This window comes from Homarus americanus, unplaced genomic scaffold (genome assembly GCF_018991925.1).
Source record: "Homarus americanus isolate GMGI-L3 unplaced genomic scaffold, GMGI_Hamer_2.0 scaffold47254, whole genome shotgun sequence".
Lineage (NCBI taxonomy): Eukaryota > Metazoa > Arthropoda > Malacostraca > Decapoda > Nephropidae > Homarus > Homarus americanus.
In genome coordinates, this window is record NW_024738685.1 from 117,463 (window position 1) to 138,932 (window position 21,470).

The 21,470-nt window shown below is 41.4% G+C and overlaps 1 protein-coding gene across 2 annotated transcripts; it reads left to right on the forward strand.

Moving 5' to 3' along the window:
* The first annotated feature begins 246 nt into the window (after positions 1-246).
* Positions 247-20,472, forward strand: LOC121874311 (regucalcin-like). Of its 2 annotated transcripts, none has more exons than XM_042378411.1 (7): positions 247-386; positions 13,286-13,469; positions 14,081-14,308; positions 14,791-14,897; positions 17,441-17,555; positions 19,896-20,011; positions 20,163-20,472. In XM_042378411.1, the coding sequence occupies exons 2-7, from the start codon at positions 13,310-13,312 to the stop codon at positions 20,433-20,435; spliced, it is 999 nt and encodes a 332-aa protein (XP_042234345.1). In that variant the 5' UTR covers positions 247-386; positions 13,286-13,309; the 3' UTR covers positions 20,436-20,472. The 2 variants fall into 2 exon arrangements, with proteins under 2 accessions (XP_042234345.1, XP_042234346.1); XM_042378412.1 differs by lacking the exon at positions 247-386 and adding an exon at positions 2,473-2,502 and having other exon boundaries at positions 13,283-13,469.
* Positions 20,473-21,470: the final 998 nt, after the last annotated feature.

Consider the following 21,470-nt stretch of genomic DNA (forward strand, 5'->3'; position numbering starts at 1 on the left):
CATAAATTTACAAATTCTTTTGTAAAATTTGTTTCAAGACAATAAGGTCTGTAATTAATTTACGAGAACAAAGAAAGACTTGACAATAGCTTCAGTAACTCTACACTGGTATTGATGACGCACATACTTAAACAGCTTGCCGTGAAATTAATCTACAGTACATGTATTTGGATTTCCCATTGGTATTGTTCTCCAGCAGTTACAGTTTAGCAATGATCATGCCTCTTAACATATATGATGACCTATCATCGAAATGAAATGGCTCTTACGAACAATTTGAATTGTGCCAAGTTGTGGTACCTGCCATCTTTTACTACTCTCACTAAAGTACTCCAAGACTCAGTAGCGATTAGTGCTTAGTGGTAGTAGTCACGACATTGCCCACAGTAAGTACACAATAAGCTGAAAGGTAGTATTTTTTCTTAAGAGTTGTGTACGGTTGTAGGCAGCTATCAAACAGGGAGGTAATACCGCTTGGGAAGATATTGGAAGCATAATGTATAGCCACATGGTAGACGGTCTACCATGTGGCATCACAAAAATTGTGACCAAGTCCCAGGTTGCTGATCTGACTTTCTGCCTCATTTACACACAATTGCAGGGTCTCAATTGTTTCTTTTTACTTTGACAACACAACATACATACAGTACTGTATATCGTTTCTCACGAGGCAATAATGCTGAAGGGCATTAGATATGGGTCTATTTAACCATATCACAGTTATTTCGGTTACACCAACTACGATCCAGTAACTGGTTGCCAAATAGGGTCCATTTGGGCAGGGTGGAAACTTTGGGCAAGTTTCTTTAAACCATATGCCCATGTCTACCCAGCAGTAATTGGGAACCTGGATGTTACCGTAATCAACTTGCGGATCGTATTCCGGGTTAATGGTTAACTAGTGCAGTTGGCAAGCTGTCTGGTCTTCTCAGACTATTCCTTGGCACTGGTTCATGCAGCTCGTTAACTTTGGGTGTTGTGTTGGTGACAGCTTCTACACCTTAAACAACTTCACGCCTAGGTGACCCTTGGGCCGGCCATCCTCTTTACAAGAGGGGCAACCATTAATTATTATTGGGGACGAGCTGCATCCCACCACGTGACGGCCTTCGTGTGTTACATTGTATACGTGTGTAGCCTAACCGTGAAACCCCACGTGTTTAAAAGTGTCCGAACTCAGTGTGTGTGTGTGCACAGGGTGGTATAATGCATCTAATGTGGCAGCAGGGAAGCAACTTGCGCAATCTTCCCTTGCCAGTACACAGCCTCTTCACCATTAAGACTCCTGCAGCACCTCCTCGTGGCAACACATGTTAACTGGGTGCCTTGTGGGCCTAAGCTAGACCAGCAGGGGATCTTGGAGTAGCAGTGGGCCCCAGAGGGACGTGTAATAGGCCCCTGTCTCATCAACAGAACGTATTATATAAATGGGTCAATACATCTGATATTATATTCAGATTCACCACCCTGTAACTTTCCACTGTCTATGAGTAAGACATGAGATTGACACGTGAGCGGGCAACTTACCCAAGAGGGCGAGACCCATAGCTCAGCATTCCTGTAAGCACGCACTGCGATGCCCCTAAGCTTCAGTAGCTCACCTCAACTCATATCGAAAGGACGTGACCAAACGTTTATCATACATAAACGCTGTCCCTTTCTCATTCACTCCTAGACAGTGAGACTTACGGTTGATATACACTCAGGAATTATATATACAACCTTTTATAATAAAACAAAGGAACTACCGTTTGGGTTTCGTTACTTAACACCCAAATATAAATATGTGTGAACGGACTGGTTAATTGGACAAGCAGCCGATTCATATAGGTGGCAAGCGGTGTGTACGGATTCTTCAAACTGGTAGTCGTATCATCCGTCTGTGTCTTGTGAAAAACAAGAAACCACACAGCAGTGACGCGTTACATAATCCGAGTGTTTAAAACTATATCCCGTATTGAGACGATATGTAGTGAGCACTCCTTATCTCTGTCACATACAAATACGTGCAGAATTCGTAATACAAATATTACAGCCTGTTAATTTTATATCCAGATTGAGCCGGTTGAGAATGGGCTTCATAAACATTTCCCTAGACAAAATTTACAGTGTTGCAGTGTTGAACAACAGTTTCGTAACCTGGAATTCAATTGGCGTTATTTCACTAGCAGCTGAGCAGTATTGTCATTGTCGTCAGCAGTGCATTCGGTGTCATCATACAGATCTCCATATATACGTGGAACTGTGTGAAAGAATTGCTTTGGCGGTTTTAGCCAGCGAACGACGAGTGTGATAACCAATCATCATTTCCTATCGCCGGAGGGAGGAACTCGCAATCAAATTGGACTCGTCTCTCACCAAAGCAGAAGCGTCATCTCGTTGCCAAAGGAAACCAGCAGCAGCGCGCGCATCCTAGGAGAGGCAACGCCCACACCCACCCACCACTCCGCTCAGAACTTTTGGAAGTTGCATTTTCTATACAGACGTACTACTCTGTATAAAATAAGGTAATTTAAATTACATAGTTTTTACACACATAGACTTACATTCGAGATATCTTGCCCCTTCACACCCTTAGGTTCGTCGGATAGGATTATTTCGGTGACAGAAGTGTCGAATGTAGATTAATGTAGAAGTGAAATCCACATAATTTACAGTAGTTGTAAGTGTCTCTGTCTTCTTATTGATAGTTTAAAAAGAGGTGGCTTTACAATTAATATTCATTGTTGTCTTATGCAAATGAGGGAGGCAAGTGATCACCTTACTGTTAAGTATTCATTGGGCCCAAAGGGGGTAATAGATAATTTCTAAGTTTCCCATGTCTAATGTAGATGAAATCGAACGCCCGGCACAGCTATTTTGCTGATAGCAACTCATCAATGATCAAGCCAGACGGGCGCGTTTTTGAGTATGGAACACAGTTAAAATGAGTCGGTAGGAAGTAGTGAGAAAGTTATGAACAACCCCGAATCATTTGACGACTTGAAGCAAGTCGTACCCTACGGTCTAGTATTAATCACTATAGTACCTCACCTAAGTATACTAAAGAAAACGGTTACCCCTGTACACAGGTGATGAATTATTGTCTGTTGCTAAATCATTTAACAACCTTATTAACCCAGCCTTCTGTTAAGAGTAAGAATACTATTTGCTTAATACTAAGCGCTAAAATGGCTTCGTCTAACCCTCACACCCTCACTATATACACCTACAGCTGATACTGTCATTAATATCATGCAGCGCGGCGTTATGTTCGAAATTTCACGGGACATACAGGAACGATTATAGGGTCCTTTTACTTTACTTGCATGTATGAAGATAGCGTAATACATAATAGTCGCATAACGACTGAAGCGAAGATAAAGAAACATATGGGTTCCCATATAACGCAGGGGTTTCACTATGCAGGCAGTCGTTTAAATACGCGTTTGGTTTACAAAGCCTGACGCAGAAAAGTTCAAGCGAACGCTAATTGGGATTATTGGGGGTAGATGCAGCTGGGCCAGCGCCGTCTGGAATGCCACAGATGCCTCTCTCCAGACTCACTTACACGCGACACGCTTAGCTCGATGCATCCTCCCACTATTAACATATAAACAGAAAACATCGTTGCAGGCCGCACATTGTAATAAGCGTGGCATGGAAGATTGTTTCAGCTCCCAGGTAATTGCAAATAAAGCCACACCCGGTGCGGCAGAACCTCAAAGGTCAAACAGAGGTAGCTAAAGCAGCACCTCACTCACTCCCTACCGAACAACGCTTGATAATTTGCTCTTTTTAGTATCGAACACTCTCATAGTTCGCGGGTGCGTGCCTGAAGTAAAGCTAGAGTGGACCTAAGTGAAACGGAGGTGTCGTATAGGCGCAAAACGAAACGTCCCCAGGACTTGAGTGTCAAGGGAAGACCAGCGCACACTACGCAAGGAGAGGTGAAGATAGGGGAAATTCCCACGCCCCTCCTTACAACACTTCGCTGGCGCTTAGAAAAAGTGGAAGTGTTATCCGGTACCGGTGAGTGGATAATAATACCAGGGTTGGCTCTTGATATATAGACACAGGTGCTTGCGCTAATGTATTAGCCTTGACATCGCCATCGAGTTACAGCGTAGAATTCCCTCACCGCAAGGGGTCAAATGGAAGGAGCCTAGTAAAGAGCTGAGCTAGAAGGAGGTTTCGGGTACTCAGCTGAGCATCAAAGGAATAGTGACGTTACCACTCAGATTCTCAAGGTGATGCACTTCGCGGACTTTTACATATAGTTCAGCAGTTCATTTTTGCCAGCTGACGGGTGCCCGGTCTACCAACTCTTCGAAGGCAATGATAGTGTATCCACGTAATAATAGTGTTACGTTTAAAGGGTGACACCGCAGCAGTGTTCAGAACTGTACTCTCACCGCTAGGACGAAGGTGTTGTCTACCAATCCTATTAAGAGGAGAGAGGCCGGATCATGCGTCAGAGATATATCTCGACCCCTCTGACACCCAGCGTGATTACAGCAGCAAGGTTTGGAAGATAGTACCTGCAATGTTGAAGAGTACTCTCCATTGCCAGAATGAGGAATTCACCAACACCAAAATCCTGTGTGAGCTAAAGTGTGAACATTAGTTTCATACGAATTCGTTCACTTTTGGGTGTGACAGGACGTGACTGCAGTTGTTGAGACTAGTCATCAGTAATGCAATGGCAGAATTCTTTCGCTTATGGCACGTGAACAACCCCCCAGTTACCAGCACCCAGCACCCACCCTAGTGATGATGACACATCCGGTCTGAGAGATGGTCTCAGCATTCTGAGGTATGGTGTTGTGGATGACGTTATTGTGTAACAATTAGCGGCGGTTTTATGTACTCAGGATTTTTGTGAGCATTGACCCAATCACCGGACCTTGGAATCCATGGCTACTGTGTCTACTGGCGAGACACACACACACAGAATCTACACGGGATTGCGGGAGCAATTTCACGATATCAAGAAATTAAGAAAGGATGTTATGTGTGTGATTTTTTATATGAATATCACAGCAATGTCGAAGTGCAACCAAATACAGAATTTACAATTCGAGGGTATTATTATTTGCGAATTGCCAGCAGACTCAGGCGGCCCAAGGATAGATCAAATAACACCACATGTGGGTGATCGATCATCCCTCAGGGCCAAGACTTACGCCTGTTAGGCAAGGCTACAGAAATAATGTGGCCTTGCCAGGGGAAACTAGGTCAGACCTTTAACATCCCATCATATAGCGTTAAAGGGAAGGGCAACCCCTATTTACGTACCAACATATAGACCCCCAACCATAGCCAGCGGCTGTAGTGCAGATATGGTACAGGGGCATTGGGTGATGTCTTAGACACTCAAAATCCCCCTTTAATAGCCCATTATTCCTCTCGGCCGAAAAGGGCCGGTGGATGGCGCCTATGGCGTTTCAGGCGCGTAAATGATGCGGCACTACTGTTTTTCCGGACTGGTGGTAACTTACAGTCTGCTTCTTTGGATGATCTAATAGTAGTCCGAAGTAAGGACGCCGATTCCCATCTGATAAAACTGCGTGAAGTTTGGCCGAACTCCACAGGACTCCGATAAAACTCTCAAAGTGCGAGTTTTTAAAATCCAGAATCCATTTCCTTGTGGTCATGTAGTTGACGGTGAGGGCATACACACAGTTAATGATAAAGTCAAGCTGTATCTCAGTTCCGCACGTCCTACCTCAAATGATCATGGCTGCGTAGCCTTCTCGGATTATCTGTGGTTATAATCGTTTCGCTTTATCCAAGGACTATGCAACATTAGCATCGCCCCGACAGGTTGCTCCAGATGCAGCTGTTTACTTATATAGGATGCACAGACACGAGGAAGAAGTATTACGGCATTGAGGGCGTAACCAATGCCCCGGTTCTCAACATTCCCAGACTACACTCCAACCTTTCACTCTCTGTACTGACGCTCCCAGGTGGAGTCGAACAGTGCTCATGCAAGAGGACACGCGTGGGAAGTTTAGAGTGATAGCATTTTGCAAGTCGCAAACTAATCGATGCTGAAGCTTACTTACGTTATTCGGCGACGACGCATAGAAACGTTAGCCGTTGTGTGGGCGCTTCAGAGTTCAAAGAGGCACATTTATCTTTGGCTACAAGATAATAACTGTTTTTATGATCATGCGGCAGTCACCGAACATTTCCATGGCAGAAACTTATCGAACCCGAATTAGCACGCTGGTATCTGACAATTCAGAGTTTGACCCCGAATTTGGGTATTTACCTGGGAGGAGGGCGAATGTTGTCGCCGACGCTCAGTCAAGAAATATAGCACCAGTTGTATCAACATTCACTCTTTTCGCTGGAAGATGAGCAACGACGCGACCCATATTGGTCAGCTGTTATTTTCGCTCTCCGAATCGGGCGAGGATGTTAAACTCCCCAAGTTATTTCTTCCCTTAAGTCAGTCTGAATTACGACGCAGCATACTCAATAAGGACGAAGGAAAATCTCCTGAGGGTAGTATAAAATAGTGGCGCCTGACTTTACGTTGCGCAAAGCATGGCCAGGCATTGTTCCACGATGTCCCACAAGCAGGTCACCAAGGTCTCGTGATAGCAGCGGAATTCACGAAAGAGTATTTCTGGAACACTATGAAGAAAGACATAGAATTACACGCATAGCTAATTGTTTGGCATGCGCTCAACATAAAAGATCGACAGGATCACCTGCCCCGATTCTACAATATCTGCACCAGACCGTCCGTTTGACACAGTCGCTGTTGACTTGTTACAACTCCCAATGAGTCATCAGGGATCGGGATACGTCTTAGTTTGTGTGGATCATTTTTCAGGTTCGTGAGGTGTGGTCGCTAAAACAAAACGGCCGGAAACGGTAGCCTATGCATTAGTGATGAATCTCATATGTCCATATACTACGCCCTAAGTTCTACTCTCTGATAATGGAACAGAGTTCAAGAATGAGCTAATAGAGCATATATGTGTTTACAATATGGAATTAAACAAACTTTTGACAGCTTATCATCCACAGGCTAATGGCCTTGTTAGAAAATTAATAAGTAGATGCAAAATACCTGCGTCCAATCGTTAATGGTTTTAATGCGCATGGGAGGATTGGTTACCCGCCCAGGTTGCAGCGATCGATTAATGGGTCAGTTAATGGCTCTACGGGCAAAAACACCCTACTATATACCTTGTCTATGGCACAGATAAACGTCTGCCTTACGACATCGCCCACAGAGGCGCCATACCGGTATATCGCATTATGATTTTCGCACGGCAAAAACAAATTCATGTCTTTACGGGAATTCTACCATAACCAGGGAAATGCGATCCCGCAGCTAGCGGCGTCCGCGGCCCGAAATGATCATCAAACAGCATAAACATGCTAAACCTATAGCACTGAACGTTGGGGACGCTGTTGTTATGTTACAGGTACCTGAAAGGAACTCAAACAGGCGTACTGCGAAATTTTATTCCGCGCCAATGCTAAAGAAGCAGGCAACAAATTCAAAATATGGAAGCCCTGTGCACAGATCGCAGATGTCGTGCCTTGAGGATCGTCTGAAGAAGGCCAAGATAAATGTCTTACCTCAAGTTGATGATAATGTGATTGATACATCCTTACAGACTGTTCAGAAGCAAAATGTACCAAATGACTATTGTATGAAACTACGTTCTGCAGTAGAAGTTAACTTTCGTACTTTAGTCAGATGGAAAACGTCGTGACCAACATCGTCAACGTGAGGCATTCTTCATGTGGTCTCAACACAGCCGATGAATTCGACAATAGTTTCATGGCGTTATGCGCTCAAGCACAATATCTCAACAGAATCGTGTTATTTCTCCAAACCTTTCGCGATTACTGCTCTAGAATCAAAGGTTAATGCAATCATAATGGAGTCTAACCAAGTTTCGAGGATTGTTACTAGGTTACAGAAAGCAATCCCGACGTTAGAATGGCTCCTTTACTTCACAGAATATTTGCATGCTGCTGAAATTTCAGTTCATAAAATTGTAACCTCTAAAAGAATGAACTAATAGGCAGCATTGTAGATGCGGGATAGGGCGTGTGGGCCTTGAAGCTTGTGCCTGTGCAGACGCTTCTTGAAGCTTTAAAATAGCCAAATTGCGAGTATCATTTAACTCCACTTTCAATGACAATGAGGTTCAATATCATTGTTACCCACTGTTGGAGTCAACCCTCACGCACAATGCAATTCTGATCCACATTCCTATCGCGAGGGCAACATGAGTTTACAATGCATGGCATTTAGAACGCCCTGGTTTGTGAATGACACACCTGTATACCTAAGATAGGCCTAAAGAACTTTCTTAGTAGATGAAGAATATTCATTGTTATCAATAGAGGATTCACGAAATTACTGTCACGGTGTAAGTCGTCTTATCTACACCTACACGTATGTCTAGCCTACATGTTTGCATTTATTCCTGCTGCAGAGGGAATATGTGAATTGGCAGTCATACAACCAAATGTACGCACAGCGTTAGCGCAATGCAGTTATAGGCCAGTTAGTCTAAAGACTGTGTTCCACGCTCACCTTCACAATGTGCAGTATTTGTTCTTTCCAAATCTCACTACTGTAATTTTAAAATGCCAAAATGGTGTTAAGCAGCTAGTTGTGAAAGGGCATTACAAGGCTCCTGATTACTGTGAAATCACTTGTAGTACATTACGGACCTTGCCTACTCATCAGCATTTTGCGTTAAATCGAAAACTCAAGTCTGCTTTAATTCCACTTCCTATAATGAATTTCACTGTCAAGGATATTCAAATAGTATCAGAGAAATTAAAAGTGTTAGCTTTCTTGAACGAGACACATTTTGCTGATTTGAATAATAACTTGCCATTTTATCTGTCACGGGAATTTGCACTACCAAGTCTTACGATTCCCTCTATTCTGTTAATTCTGGCAATAATGTTCCTGTTCTGTTATTACTGGGCAGTATCATCCAAATTCAACATTGTTCATAATATACTAACCCGTACGACACAAAAGTCTAGGTCCCCTGTAGTAGAGAATACCCCTACAGTAATTTCCCCAGCTTAGTGTCTACATATCTGTTTATAACATGGTTAGGGTTGTCTAGGATGTACTGTACTCTGTGAGTTATTTAGGCCTCACGGAGCTCGGCTGGTAGGTGACCGAGCGATGTAATAGGCCCCTGTCTCATCAACAGAACGTATTATATAAATGGGTCAATACATCTGATATTATATTCAGCTCGTTAACTTTGGGTGTTGTGTTGGTGACAGCTTCTACACCTTAAACAACTTCACGCCTAGGTGACCCTTGGGCCGGCCATCCTCTTTACAAGAGGGGCAACCATTAATTATTATTGGGGACGAGCTGCATCCCACCACGTGACGGCCTTCGTGTGTTACATTGTATACGTGTGTAGCCTAACCGTGAAACCCCACGTGTTTAAAAGTGTCCGAACTCAGTGTGTGTGTGTGCACAGGGTGGTATAATGCATCTAATGTGGCAGCAGGGAAGCAACTTGCGCAATCTTCCCTTGCCAGTACACAGCCTCTTCACCATTAAGACTCCTGCAGCACCTCCTCGTGGCAACACATGTTAACTGGGTGCCTTGTGGGCCTAAGCTAGACCAGCAGGGGATCTTGGAGTAGCAGTGGGCCCCAGAGGGACGTGTAATAGGCCCCTGTCTCATCAACAGAACGTATTATATAAATGGGTCAATACATCTGATATTATATTCAGATTCACCACCCTGTAACTTTCCACTGTCTATGAGTAAGACATGAGATTGACACGTGAGCGGGCAACTTACCCAAGAGGGCGAGACCCATAGCTCAGCATTCCTGTAAGCACGCACTGCGATGCCCCTAAGCTTCAGTAGCTCACCTCAACTCATATCGAAAGGACGTGACCAAACGTTTATCATACATAAACGCCGTCCCTTTCTCATTCACTCCTAGACAGTGAGACTTAAGGTTGATATACACTCAGGAATTATATATACAACCTTTTATAATAAAACAAAGGAACTACCGTTTGGGTTTCGTTACTTAAAACCCAAATATAAATATGTGTGAACGGACTGGTTAATTGGACAAGCAGCCGATTCAGACGGCGCATAGGCCCACTGGAATGTGGACATCCTGGCACCTATACCAACCACTACCTTGTGGATTAACCTTGGTAAGTACTGTATAAGGCGATGGGAATAAACCCTGAAAGAAAAATCTGAGGTGGAGCCCCTCATCAGGCAGACATGCTTACAGAGCTCCAACAAGACCCCAACGGCGGTGTAGGCGGAAGAGGTGACCACCACGGGAACCCGATGACTATGTAGTGGATTTCTCCCCTACAAACGCTGTTTGTCGCTGCATAGCCGACCCCACGAATTCCCCTGTGTATGCCTCGTAGTCTAGGTCAACCAGCTCCGCCCACGGAGCGGGGGTCAACTACTAAGCCACGCCTACCCCCCGCTATTTAAGACCTGACCTCGTGGTGATCGCTCTCTTTCTACCTACACCAACCAGCCAGTAACACCTCTTCCTCCTCTGCCTGCCTGGCGGTCCTCGCTCCCGCCGGCGAGCATGGCGACCCACAAGCTGTCCTCCTCTGAGCATCCTCACCAATCAGCTCTCTCTACATCACGCTTGTAACCATGCTGCCTTCCCAGCACCAAGCTGCATTGTACATCCAATACAATATGTATATAGAGAGCACATTGTGAGTTTCCTTTCTCCAACCATCCTGAGTGTGAACCCAAACATCCCATACCCCACAAATGGTGACCCCCGGAGATTCGCACTCACACAGGATGGAGGAGAAACAGATCACTCTCTCAGTCTTCAAGCAACATGGAAGACTGGCTTATCCACCCAGAGGCAGCTCTCATCGGCTCTACAGCTACTGTCTCTAAACCACAGGTTAGACACCCTAGAGCAGCTCTGCTACTCTAAGCAGACAGCTGCTCCTATTCCTGCCCCAACACACCCGTCCTGCCTCAGACGCCGCCCCGGCCCAGCAGTACCCCCTGCCGCTTCTCCTGACACGGCCCCTGCTCCTGAGTGCGGACCCACACACCCCTCTTTTCTCCCTCAGGTACTCCCTGCTAATGTCCTGCACCCTGCTGCTGCCATGGATCCAGCTGCTGTCACGAGCCCTCATCCACTTCTGCTGACGCAGCCCCTGCTCCTGACCCAGGCCCACACACCCCAGCAGGCGCATCTGACGACTCTGTACCTGCCGTGAGGGAAGCACAACATTCATCGCCTCCACACACCCTTTTTCTCCCTCTCTACTCCCACAGATATTGTGTATCTAGACAGTTGTCTCTAGCGACCTGCTCATCCACACCATCGCCGTTGTCTCACATGAGGCATGCACCGCCCGTTCTGCCTCACATGTGCCATGCAACCCTGCAGACAACAAGTCTCCTACACCGCCTGGAGGGAAGGAGGGAGTATTGTAGTGGATTTCTCCCCTACAAACACTGTTTATCGCTGCATAGCCGACCCCACGAATTCCCCTGTGTATGCCTCGTGGTCTAGGTCAACCAGCGCCGCCCACAGAGCGGGGGTCAACTACTAAGCCACGCCTACCCCCCGCTATTTAAGACCTGACCTCGTGGTGATCGCTCTCTTTCTACCTACACCAACCAGCCAGCAACACCTCCTCCTCCTCCGCCTGCCTGGCGGTCCTCGCTCCCGCCGGCGAGCATGGCGACCCACAAGCTGTCCTCCTCTGAGCATCCTTACCAATCAGCTCTCTCTACATCACGCTTGCAACCATGCTGCCTTCCCAGCACCAAGCTGCATTGTACACCCAATACAACATGTATACAGAGAGCACATCGTGAGTTTCCTTTCTCCAACCATCCTGAGTGTGAACCCAAACATCCCATACCCCACAACTACACCGGCAGATGAAGGCATTGCCTGATGGACAGGCTACTAAGGCGGAACCTAACAAATTGGGCTATTGGCAGTCCATTGCATCTCTCCTTCTCCCCAGTCACTGTAACACTTGCACCACTGGATCAGGAAAAGAACCAAAATGTATGGTTACGGTCTGCGCTCCTGCCTCACCACATTACTCAACTCACGTGCAGCCATCATCCAGCTCACCACACTCATCATCGTAAAAACCCCTATACCCCCAAAAGTCCTATGGCGACAGGGACAGCCAGAGATGACTGCCGGGAGTCTCTAGTCAAAAACTCTGCACATGGGCGATACAGATATGATGGTCGTTTATGCACTGGGATCTAGGCAGCAGTGCAATCCGGACTTGTCTGTGCAACTGAGCAGCCCTTTCGAGGCGATCAGTTGAGAGGTCCTTCCGTATGTTATCGTCTAGTGCCGAGAGTGGCGCCATCGTCTCTTCGCTTAGTACACAACAACACTTTCTCACTACTCTTATCACCCTCCTATAATTGCAATAACACTGCTTTTGGGGGCGGCAATAACACCTCTATCCCCAGAAAAGATAAGGTTGTACTCCTTGGTGACTTCAATTCCAGAATTGGCAGAGTTGCTAATATTTGGCAGGGAATCATAGGGAGAAATGGACTAGGCAAGAGTAATCCTAACAGCTTACTCCTTCTCAGCAAGTGTGCTGCACACAACCTCACTATCACCAATACCTTGTTTAGGCAGGCCGACAAGTTCAAGGGTGTAGTGGATTCCTCTCCTACAAACGCTGTTTGTTGCTGACGAGCTGACCCACGAATCCAGCCGCACCTCGTGTCAAGGTCAACCAGCGCCGCCTTACACGACTGAGGTCAACTATTAAGCCACGCCTATCCCCGCTATATAAGACCTGACCTCGTGGTGACCTACCTCTTTCTACCTACAGCCAGTCTTCAAGCAACATCTCCTCCTCCACTCCTGCCTGGCGGCCCTCGCTCCCGCCGGCGACCATGGCGACCCACAAGCTGGTCCTCCTCTGAGCACCCTCACCAACCAGCTCTCTCTACATCACGCTTGTAACCACGCTGCCACTTCCCAGCACCAAGCTGCACTGTACATCCAATACAATATATATACAGAGAGCACATTGTGAGTTTCCTTTCTCCATCCCATCCTGAGTGTGAACCAAATAACTCATACCCCACAAGGGTTCGTGGCAACACCCACGATCCAAACACTGGCACTGGTACAATATTTAAACATGTGTACTAACATTGTTTGAAATATCTATGTAGACACTAAACATTTTCTGGAGTCAAACTAATAACTTTCAATAAAATAAGCACCCGTTTCTCGCATAACAATGTTTCTCTCATTACAACAGGTTCAAGAATCGATACAATAAAGTATGTCTGGAGTGGAAATAAAACAAGTTGTATCAGCTGTTGATCTTGGTGAAGGACCTCATTGGGTGGAGAACAAACAGTGTCTCCTTTTTGTCGATATTGCAAATGGGAATATACATCGTTACTACCCCCAAACTAATAAGGACCAGGTTCTCCATGTAGGTGAGTAGACAATATTTTTTAATCTATGTAACAGGATCTCTCAACTGGGGATCCACAGAGGGTTTTATAGGGGTCTATGGCTTGAGAGCAAGCATGGTAAGTTAACCTTACTAAGCTACATTTACCACAGAGGTATAATTTTGAAGACGTTCAGAAAATATTTTGCATTTAACATACAGTAATTATTATACTGTTTGGATTAGTTTTCAGCAAATTTGAAATGTCACCAGAATTTTGGAATTAACTAATTGAAATCAAAATAAATCTGAAAACTCAAAGGGCAAGGGTTTACTGTATTCAAAAGAAAGGGCCTCACAAGCAGCTAAGTACTGTAACTACAAAAAGAGGAATGATGAGAAAAAGATTGAGAACCACTGATTTATATTCTTCAGTTATGAGAACAGGTAACTGGACCTTCATGTACGCGAGTGTAAGCACTAGGCATTTCATGTAGGTGTATGGGTAACAATATTTGACAACCATGGCAAACCCTTAGCACCAACTTGGAGTATTTTCATTTGTTTTCTTTGAATCTGTAATATCCAGCAATATCCTAGTTTTAATCATATTTTGGTTTAATGGAGAGATTCCACACTTGAAGTGTCTTTCAGAGGAAGGTGGGTCGGGAAGCAGTCTATCATTCGTCGTGCCTATTGAAGGCACTGAAGACTTATTGATTGTGGGTCTTGGACGATCTTTTGCTGTAGTTCAGTGGTCTGCTAGTGACCCTGATCAACACACAGTAAAGGTCAAAGGAATCCTGCATACTGTTGAGGATGCCTACCCCTTTAATCGCTTTAATGATGGCAAGTGTGACCCACAAGGCCGCCTTTGGGCAGGTGAGGATAATTTTATTTACTGTTTAGCCCACATCTCATTTCACTGAAACATATTTCTTATCTTTTATCATAATTTCCTCATCTTAAGTTACTGGATACAATATACTGCATTGTATTTACAATATAGTACTGTACATGTAATACCAAATACACTGTGTTTAACCATCCCAATTTAAGATGTAAAATGCTACGGGGAATATATATTCTGATTAAGAAATATATTCAATCCTTTATGCCCCCCTGAAAGACTGAAATGCCCTAAGGTTAAGAACCATTGGGGACCACTGTATATATATATATATATATATATATATATATATATATATATATATATATATATATATATATATATATATATATATATATATATATATATATATATATATATATATATATATATATAATATATATATATATATACAGTATAGAGCAAGAGAGCAGGGTATAGTATTAATAAAACTTATTTTCTCAACACAAAAAAGGTACAATGGATGGTGTAACAGATCATTCAAATGCTGATTTTGCAATGCACAAAAGCTCTCTGTATTGCTTGGACACTGATCTTAACCTGACTAACCAGGTTAACAAGGTGAGCTTTATATATACATATATATATATATATATATATATATATATATATATATATATATATATATATATATATATATATATATATATATATATATATATATATATATATATATATATATATATATATATATATACTATTGATGCACACTTATAAACAGTAATGAAAATAATGTACATTACATTTTTTATTTAGATGAACATAAATGTAAAAAATAGTCTGATTAATTTAGGGAAATTGGGTGAGGGTCAACCATACAGAAGCATGGTGGCAGAGATTCGATTTCTTGCTTTTGTAAAATATTAATCTTGTAATAGATCCTCAAATAATATAATTATAGCAGGGTGTTCTAAGTGTAAAGTACATAAGAACATAAGAATGGAGGAAACTGCAGAGAGTTTATTGGCCCATACTGGGCAGTCCCGTTTACACCCATCCCCTATCGCTCGTATACCCATCCAACCTGTTTGAAGCTATCCAGCGTATTCGAGTTAATGATAATGTTTGGTAACTTGTTCCACTCATCCACTACTCTATATCCAAATCAATGTTTACCTACATCGTCCCTAAATCGGATCTTAAATGAGATTGCACTTGATGTTCACAACATTCAATGGCAGGTTATTCCAAGAGTTCATAACTCTTATTCAAAAGAAGTTAGCTATAACAGTTTTCTGTACTTGTGGTTTCTTTAACTTGAAGCTATGACTTCTAGTGGTGCAGCCATCTGTTAGCTCTAGATCAGAACACTTGACTGAGTAATGTCCTTTATGGTGTTTACATAAGGCTAAATTTTCAGTTACAATATTTAATTTACCTAAGCTAAACCATGTTGCCTGTAAATATGTCCTAAGGAATATAAACACAACTAAGCCAGTAACAAATGTATGTTGTGAGAAACATGGTTTTATGAGTGAAAGAATGTTAATGCCGAAATTTATCCAATGCTTTATCCACAGTGCTCTGACAGTGGGTCACACAAAACATTACCAAATGATATTTTCTAAAAAATAAAGTACCCTGTATCTTAAATTCAAGAGGTGGGAAGCGGTGTTGTAAGCAGAAAAATTTCATCACTCAGATTTGAGATTTAAATCTGGGCTTGTATAGGCTATCCTAGGCATAGGTTATTGTAATGTAAGTAGGCATAGGCATCCAAGACCAAAAATATCTTAAAACTGAAACACAATTGGCACCAAGGTTTATAGATAAAGGATCCTCAATCTGTATTCTCAGGATGGTAGCTGTATCGTTCTATGTTGCATTTTGTGCATTTTCATTATAGGTTGGTGCAGTTGGTCAGAATCAAAAGTAACACAAACTCTTGCTGATTCACTTACCAAATATAATCAGTTAAGATGTTCCCCATTCAAAAAGGGGTTCTTGGAAGTTTGTCTAATTTGCTCTTGTTTTATACCTATCAATTATTTGTTTTTCTTTTACACTCAACCTTTCCAGCACAGTTATTCTCTCAGCACCCCTACATCTCTCAATATGCAACTCAGTCCCCCATCCACCAATCCGAAGTCTAACAATCTATTATCTTCTCCCCAGTCACACATTCATTCATGCTTATGAATTTCTTTCTCTCTCTGTTAGTCTTTTTCTCTCCATTTCTTTTCATGCCAGACATGCCATATGTATCCTTAATCCCATTTACTTCCCTATCATCTACAGCCATAACTGCATAGAAAATTTTTCATAACTATCATTTCATCTTTCACATTGTAACTCTCTATTCAGTTACTCGGGTCTTCTTACAACTTCCTTCATTCCCCTTTCTTCTCGTTTCCCGGTGTGTGAGCATCACAATGACCCAGTTGTCAAACTCCACTTTTAGTCAGCTCCAGGTTTCCTTTGAAAGTTACCACTGTATACATCACCATGTAACTCCACTTTTAATCAATCAGTAGCACTGCCTCACCATGTTTCACTCTTAAACTCTCAGGAACCTCTGAGTTTATGCCTCACACTTTCTTCAAAATCCTTTTCTTTAATTCCTCAACTTGTTCCAACATCTAGCTTATTTCATTCATAATTAACTTTAATAACTCTTCTTAGCATTACAATTACATGCAAGTACAGTTCATTCAAACACCCTAGTCTTCTTTCCTGTTTCTTCTTTTTTGATAACCGAAGTAGAAAAAGGTGAGGTTATCAAACACCTGTCCCTAAACTGAGGAAGAAAATACACCAGGTGATCTTTATAATGTTCAGTAATACTATACAGTTCTTGAATGTAAATTTAATGATGTTACAAGAAAAATTATGAGTTCACTTTGGTCCTCAATAGTCAGCACTACAGTTATGTAAATAATGAAAAAAATAATAATAAATAAATAATAAATGTTTTTCATACCTCTTTCTACTGAATATGTTTGTTGTTCATTATCAAAATATCAAAAAGTACATTACTGTTTGTGATCTTTGGATAAATTGGCATTGTGCTCTTGTATGTCTGTAAGTTTAAGTTTTACATAGATACAAATTATCTGATTTTGATTTTGACCTAATATTTGATTACTGAATTTTCAACTTTGCAGGTATCTCTTTCCAATGGATTAGCATGGAGCCCTGATCGGAAAACTTTTTACTACATTGATTCACTTAAATATTCAGTTGATGCCTTCGATTATGATGATGTCACTTATAAAATTTGTAAGTTTGTTTTGTGCTTTTTATATTTAAGTACAGCATCCTTATAGGAAATGCCTAAACATTTACATTTTTATTTGTACAGTAAAGGTGTTAGACTGTACAGTACCTAAGTTGCAATGATTTAATCTTCTAAATTTTAAATGAAACCAATATTGATTCCTTTCTCTCATCCCATGTTGGAACAGTAACTATGACAGCTGTTACAATAACTGTAACAAATGGGTAATGCTTAAGTAAAATGATCAAACCTAAATCTCTTAAAGGAAAACTTAAAAGGAAAAGTACATTTCCAAGTAGCACCAATAAGTTTCAAGTCTGTTAATAATAAGTTTTCACATGAAACAACAAATTTTTCAAAATTGAATTGTAGCCAAAAACTCCCACAAAGGGCTGAAAAAATTTGGCCAAGTGTGGGTAGAAACCAGGACATAATTGGTGAGCAGTGTGTTAAAAACAACTATGGAAAATGGGAATGTTGATAATGAGGAAATTAAGGTACTGTACTGCCACATAATTCTGTTTAATGAGGTTTATGATCCTATAAACACTGTAAGTACTATACTTCCCATCAGGTTATGTACAGCAAAAATCAAAAGTTCCCCTAAAATCCCCTGCCAGCATGATGTTTGTCTGTCCATAACACCTGCAGTCTGATCACAAAAAGACAATGTCTCCACGTGTTGGCGGAAAGAGCATCATCTGCATGTTATGAACAGAGAAACATCTGCAGGCTGGAGATTTTCAATGAACTTTTGATTTGGGATGTACAGTACCTATTATGTATAAAGGTTGCCTTCATCTATATCAGGGGCTATGTTGCTAGGTAAGTCCAGTATAGGCAAAATTTGTTTTGATTCCAGCCTCAGATGAAGTCCCTCTTTTGACAGTGATTCTGTTAGGCAAGTGTAGAGAACTACATGGTCAGTACAGTACTATTGGTTCAACCAACAGGTCCATTGATTGAAGTGTTGTTGGGAAATGTGTTATCTACTGTTACCCTACCAAACATCACAGCTTTCCTCCAGGTACTCTGGTTTCCTCCTGTGCTAACACTAGACAACAAAGTTCATTAACAAGAAACAGACTAACTGTCTGCACAAGTAGTAATCATTTAAGTAGTAAAAAAAAAAAAAAAAGAGGGGTGGAAGGACCAAGTCATTTAGGAGTACAGTACTGTATTGTACATATTATTAAGAAGTTCGGTCTTGAAACTGAGGTTTGAGTCATGGCTGCAGCGCTCCAGCTATTCAAAAAGTTTTGCTTTGATATTGGCTTACCATTGAACTGTTTGAACAGGTGGGCTATGATGGCTGAGACTCATTATTATAACCCAGGAATTCTGGGAATGGTACACGAGCAGTAGCTTGCATCCTGGTGGTGCCTTTGAGCCAGTGTGCTCAATTTGTTTTTCCACGACAAATTATGCGCTGGGAAGATGACGTCACAGTGCACAGATGCGTAGATGATATCTTTAGCCCAGTACTGTATACATGAAATTTGGGTGGTAAAAAGTTAATCTGGCTTTAAGTAGTCAGTACAATATAAATGAGAGAAAAATATCATGTAAAGCTATGAATGTCTTTTTAAGGAGAGTACAGTTCACTAATAGAAAAGAAGTTCATATCACTTGTGACTCTGATATTGAATATTTAGAAATTATTAGTAAGTGCAATATATGGTAGTTTTTTTACAAATAAATTTACTGTGATCTTAAGAACCATCATAGATGGCGGCTAAAAGTTAGTTGGTTTTTAAATGTTTCCACAATGACCTGACCTGCTAACAAAAAAGCCTCAGTGACATTACAGCTGAGCCCTCCTATTTTTATTGGTTTATTCTCGCAATGACCAGACCTGACAATCTGTATAAAAGCTCCTACTGATTGCTGTGTAAGCACAGTTGTGCTTCAAATTGAAGTGAAAACACCAAGATGAATAAGAAATGGGTAAAAAGAATTTAAACCGACACACACAATAAATTTGAATGTTTCAAAATGTTTATTTAACTTTTCTTATTAAAAAAGGTTAAGCAAATTTCTTCCAAAATTTGTCAGGGGTTAGTGAAAATTTCAAAAGTCATTTGCCCAGGACAAGTCAATGTTCCACATATCTGTTCAGCTTGCTTGATCAGCAGTAGGTTACCTATGTATCTTCATCATGATTCTGAAGTTTAAGAGTAAAGGTTGAAGATAATCCTTTGTTAAATTACCACATAACTAAAACACTTAGATAACCAAAGAACATGTTTCATGATAAAAAGTACAGTCACATAGTTAAAGACAAAATCTTCAATTTTTCGACCTTCAAAATAGCATTGATGTAAATGTAATCTATTATGCAGGTAATCGTCGTACTGTGGTGGACTATAAGGCAGCTGGGCTGGAAAACGACATCCCTGATGGAATGTGCAACGATGAAACTGGAAATCTATGGGTTGCTTGTTTCTCTGGCAATAAGGTACGAGTTTCTCCTGGTTAGCCACCATATTTATGATCATATAAACTTAATGATGAAGAGTAAAAAAAACCCTGCAGATGTGAAATGTATTTCCTACCCAATAAGGAGTCACCAGACAAACATTTCATACACTTTGAATTCTGTTTTACAGATAATTTGTATAGACCCAAAAATTGGCAAGATTGTCCGTACAGTGGAGTTACCAGCAAAAAACATTACTTCAGTCTGCTGGGGAGGAGCTGATTACTCAACTCTTTTTGTAACATCTGCCAAAACATACCATTCAGCAGAGGAGCTGGCAACACAACCAGCAGCAGGGTGCACATTTGCCATCACTGGTTTGGGAGTCAAGGGACTCCCACCTACCAACTTTAAAGCTGATCTTCAAGTGTTGAAGAATAAGATTGCCTCTTGTGGCATGTGAAGTTATAAGCTTTATATATATATATATATATATATATATATATATATATATATATATATATATATATATATATATATATAGTATATATATATAACTCCAGACCACTGGTTAGGACTAAATCCAGGTAGAAGTCCGACATAGATAAAATTTTTTTTTTTTTAATAAAAAATCTACAATGAAATACAGTACAGTAAAAGTAATGAATAATGATGAATGGATACAGTACAGTGAAAGTAATAAATAATAAGGAATGGATACAGTGTGACTTTAACTCTGACCTGACTTAAAAACTAGTTTCTATATCTGAGGCGGTCGTAAGTCCCGACGGTCGTAAGTCCACGTAGTCGTAAGTCGGGGTCTAGGTGTGTATGATAGTTATTTTGTGGGTCCCTTTTTTCTGACCTGACTTGGCTAGTCACGTCATCACCCTTCTCTTAAGCTCCTCTACGTGTGTGTTGGTGTGGGGATTAGTGGATGTCATCATTTTAACCTGACCTCATGTTTTTAGGTCACCCTGTATATTTAAGCCTCTCTCTGTCCATGTAATCCAGTTGCCTCTGAAGATGTCTTGAATAAAGACGAATATAATATATATATTTATATATATATATATATTATATATATATATATATATATATATATATATATATATATATATATATATATATATATATATATATATATACACTGCTCAGTATTTTTTGTTGTAACTCATTTATTGGTATTATTTTTTTTATTCCTCACATTTCCTTTTACCGTATATATTATCTTGAGAAAACTATGGCTACAGGAGGAAAACACACTTTTTTTTCTTCTAAATACTCCCTGCTGAAATGGGGGGTGTCTTATATGGCCATGCGTCTTATATGCTGTCATCTCCCACAGCCATATGCCCTTACACTCACTGTGGGTTTTTTCTAAGCCAAGCGCGTAAAGTTGAATCTGCATAATTCAAATGCATGTAAGATGCGACATGACTGTACTATATTACCTCCAGTGACAAGACGTGAAGAAATTTTGAGAGCAAGCAAGGTT

What these genes read in the sequence shown, in the direction of transcription:
- LOC121874311 (XM_042378411.1), top strand. Translation starts at nt 13,310, where the DNA reads ATGTCTGGAGTGGAAATAAAACAAGTTGTATCAGCTGTTGATCTTGGT. An exon ending in TGACTAACCAGGTTAACAAG is followed by an intron (nt 14,898 to 17,440) that starts GTGAGCTTTATA and finishes TCAACTTTGCAG; the next exon opens with GTATCTCTTTCCAATGGATT. An exon ending in TGATGTCACTTATAAAATTT is followed by an intron (nt 17,556 to 19,895) that starts GTAAGTTTGTTT and finishes TCTATTATGCAG; the next exon opens with GTAATCGTCGTACTGTGGTG.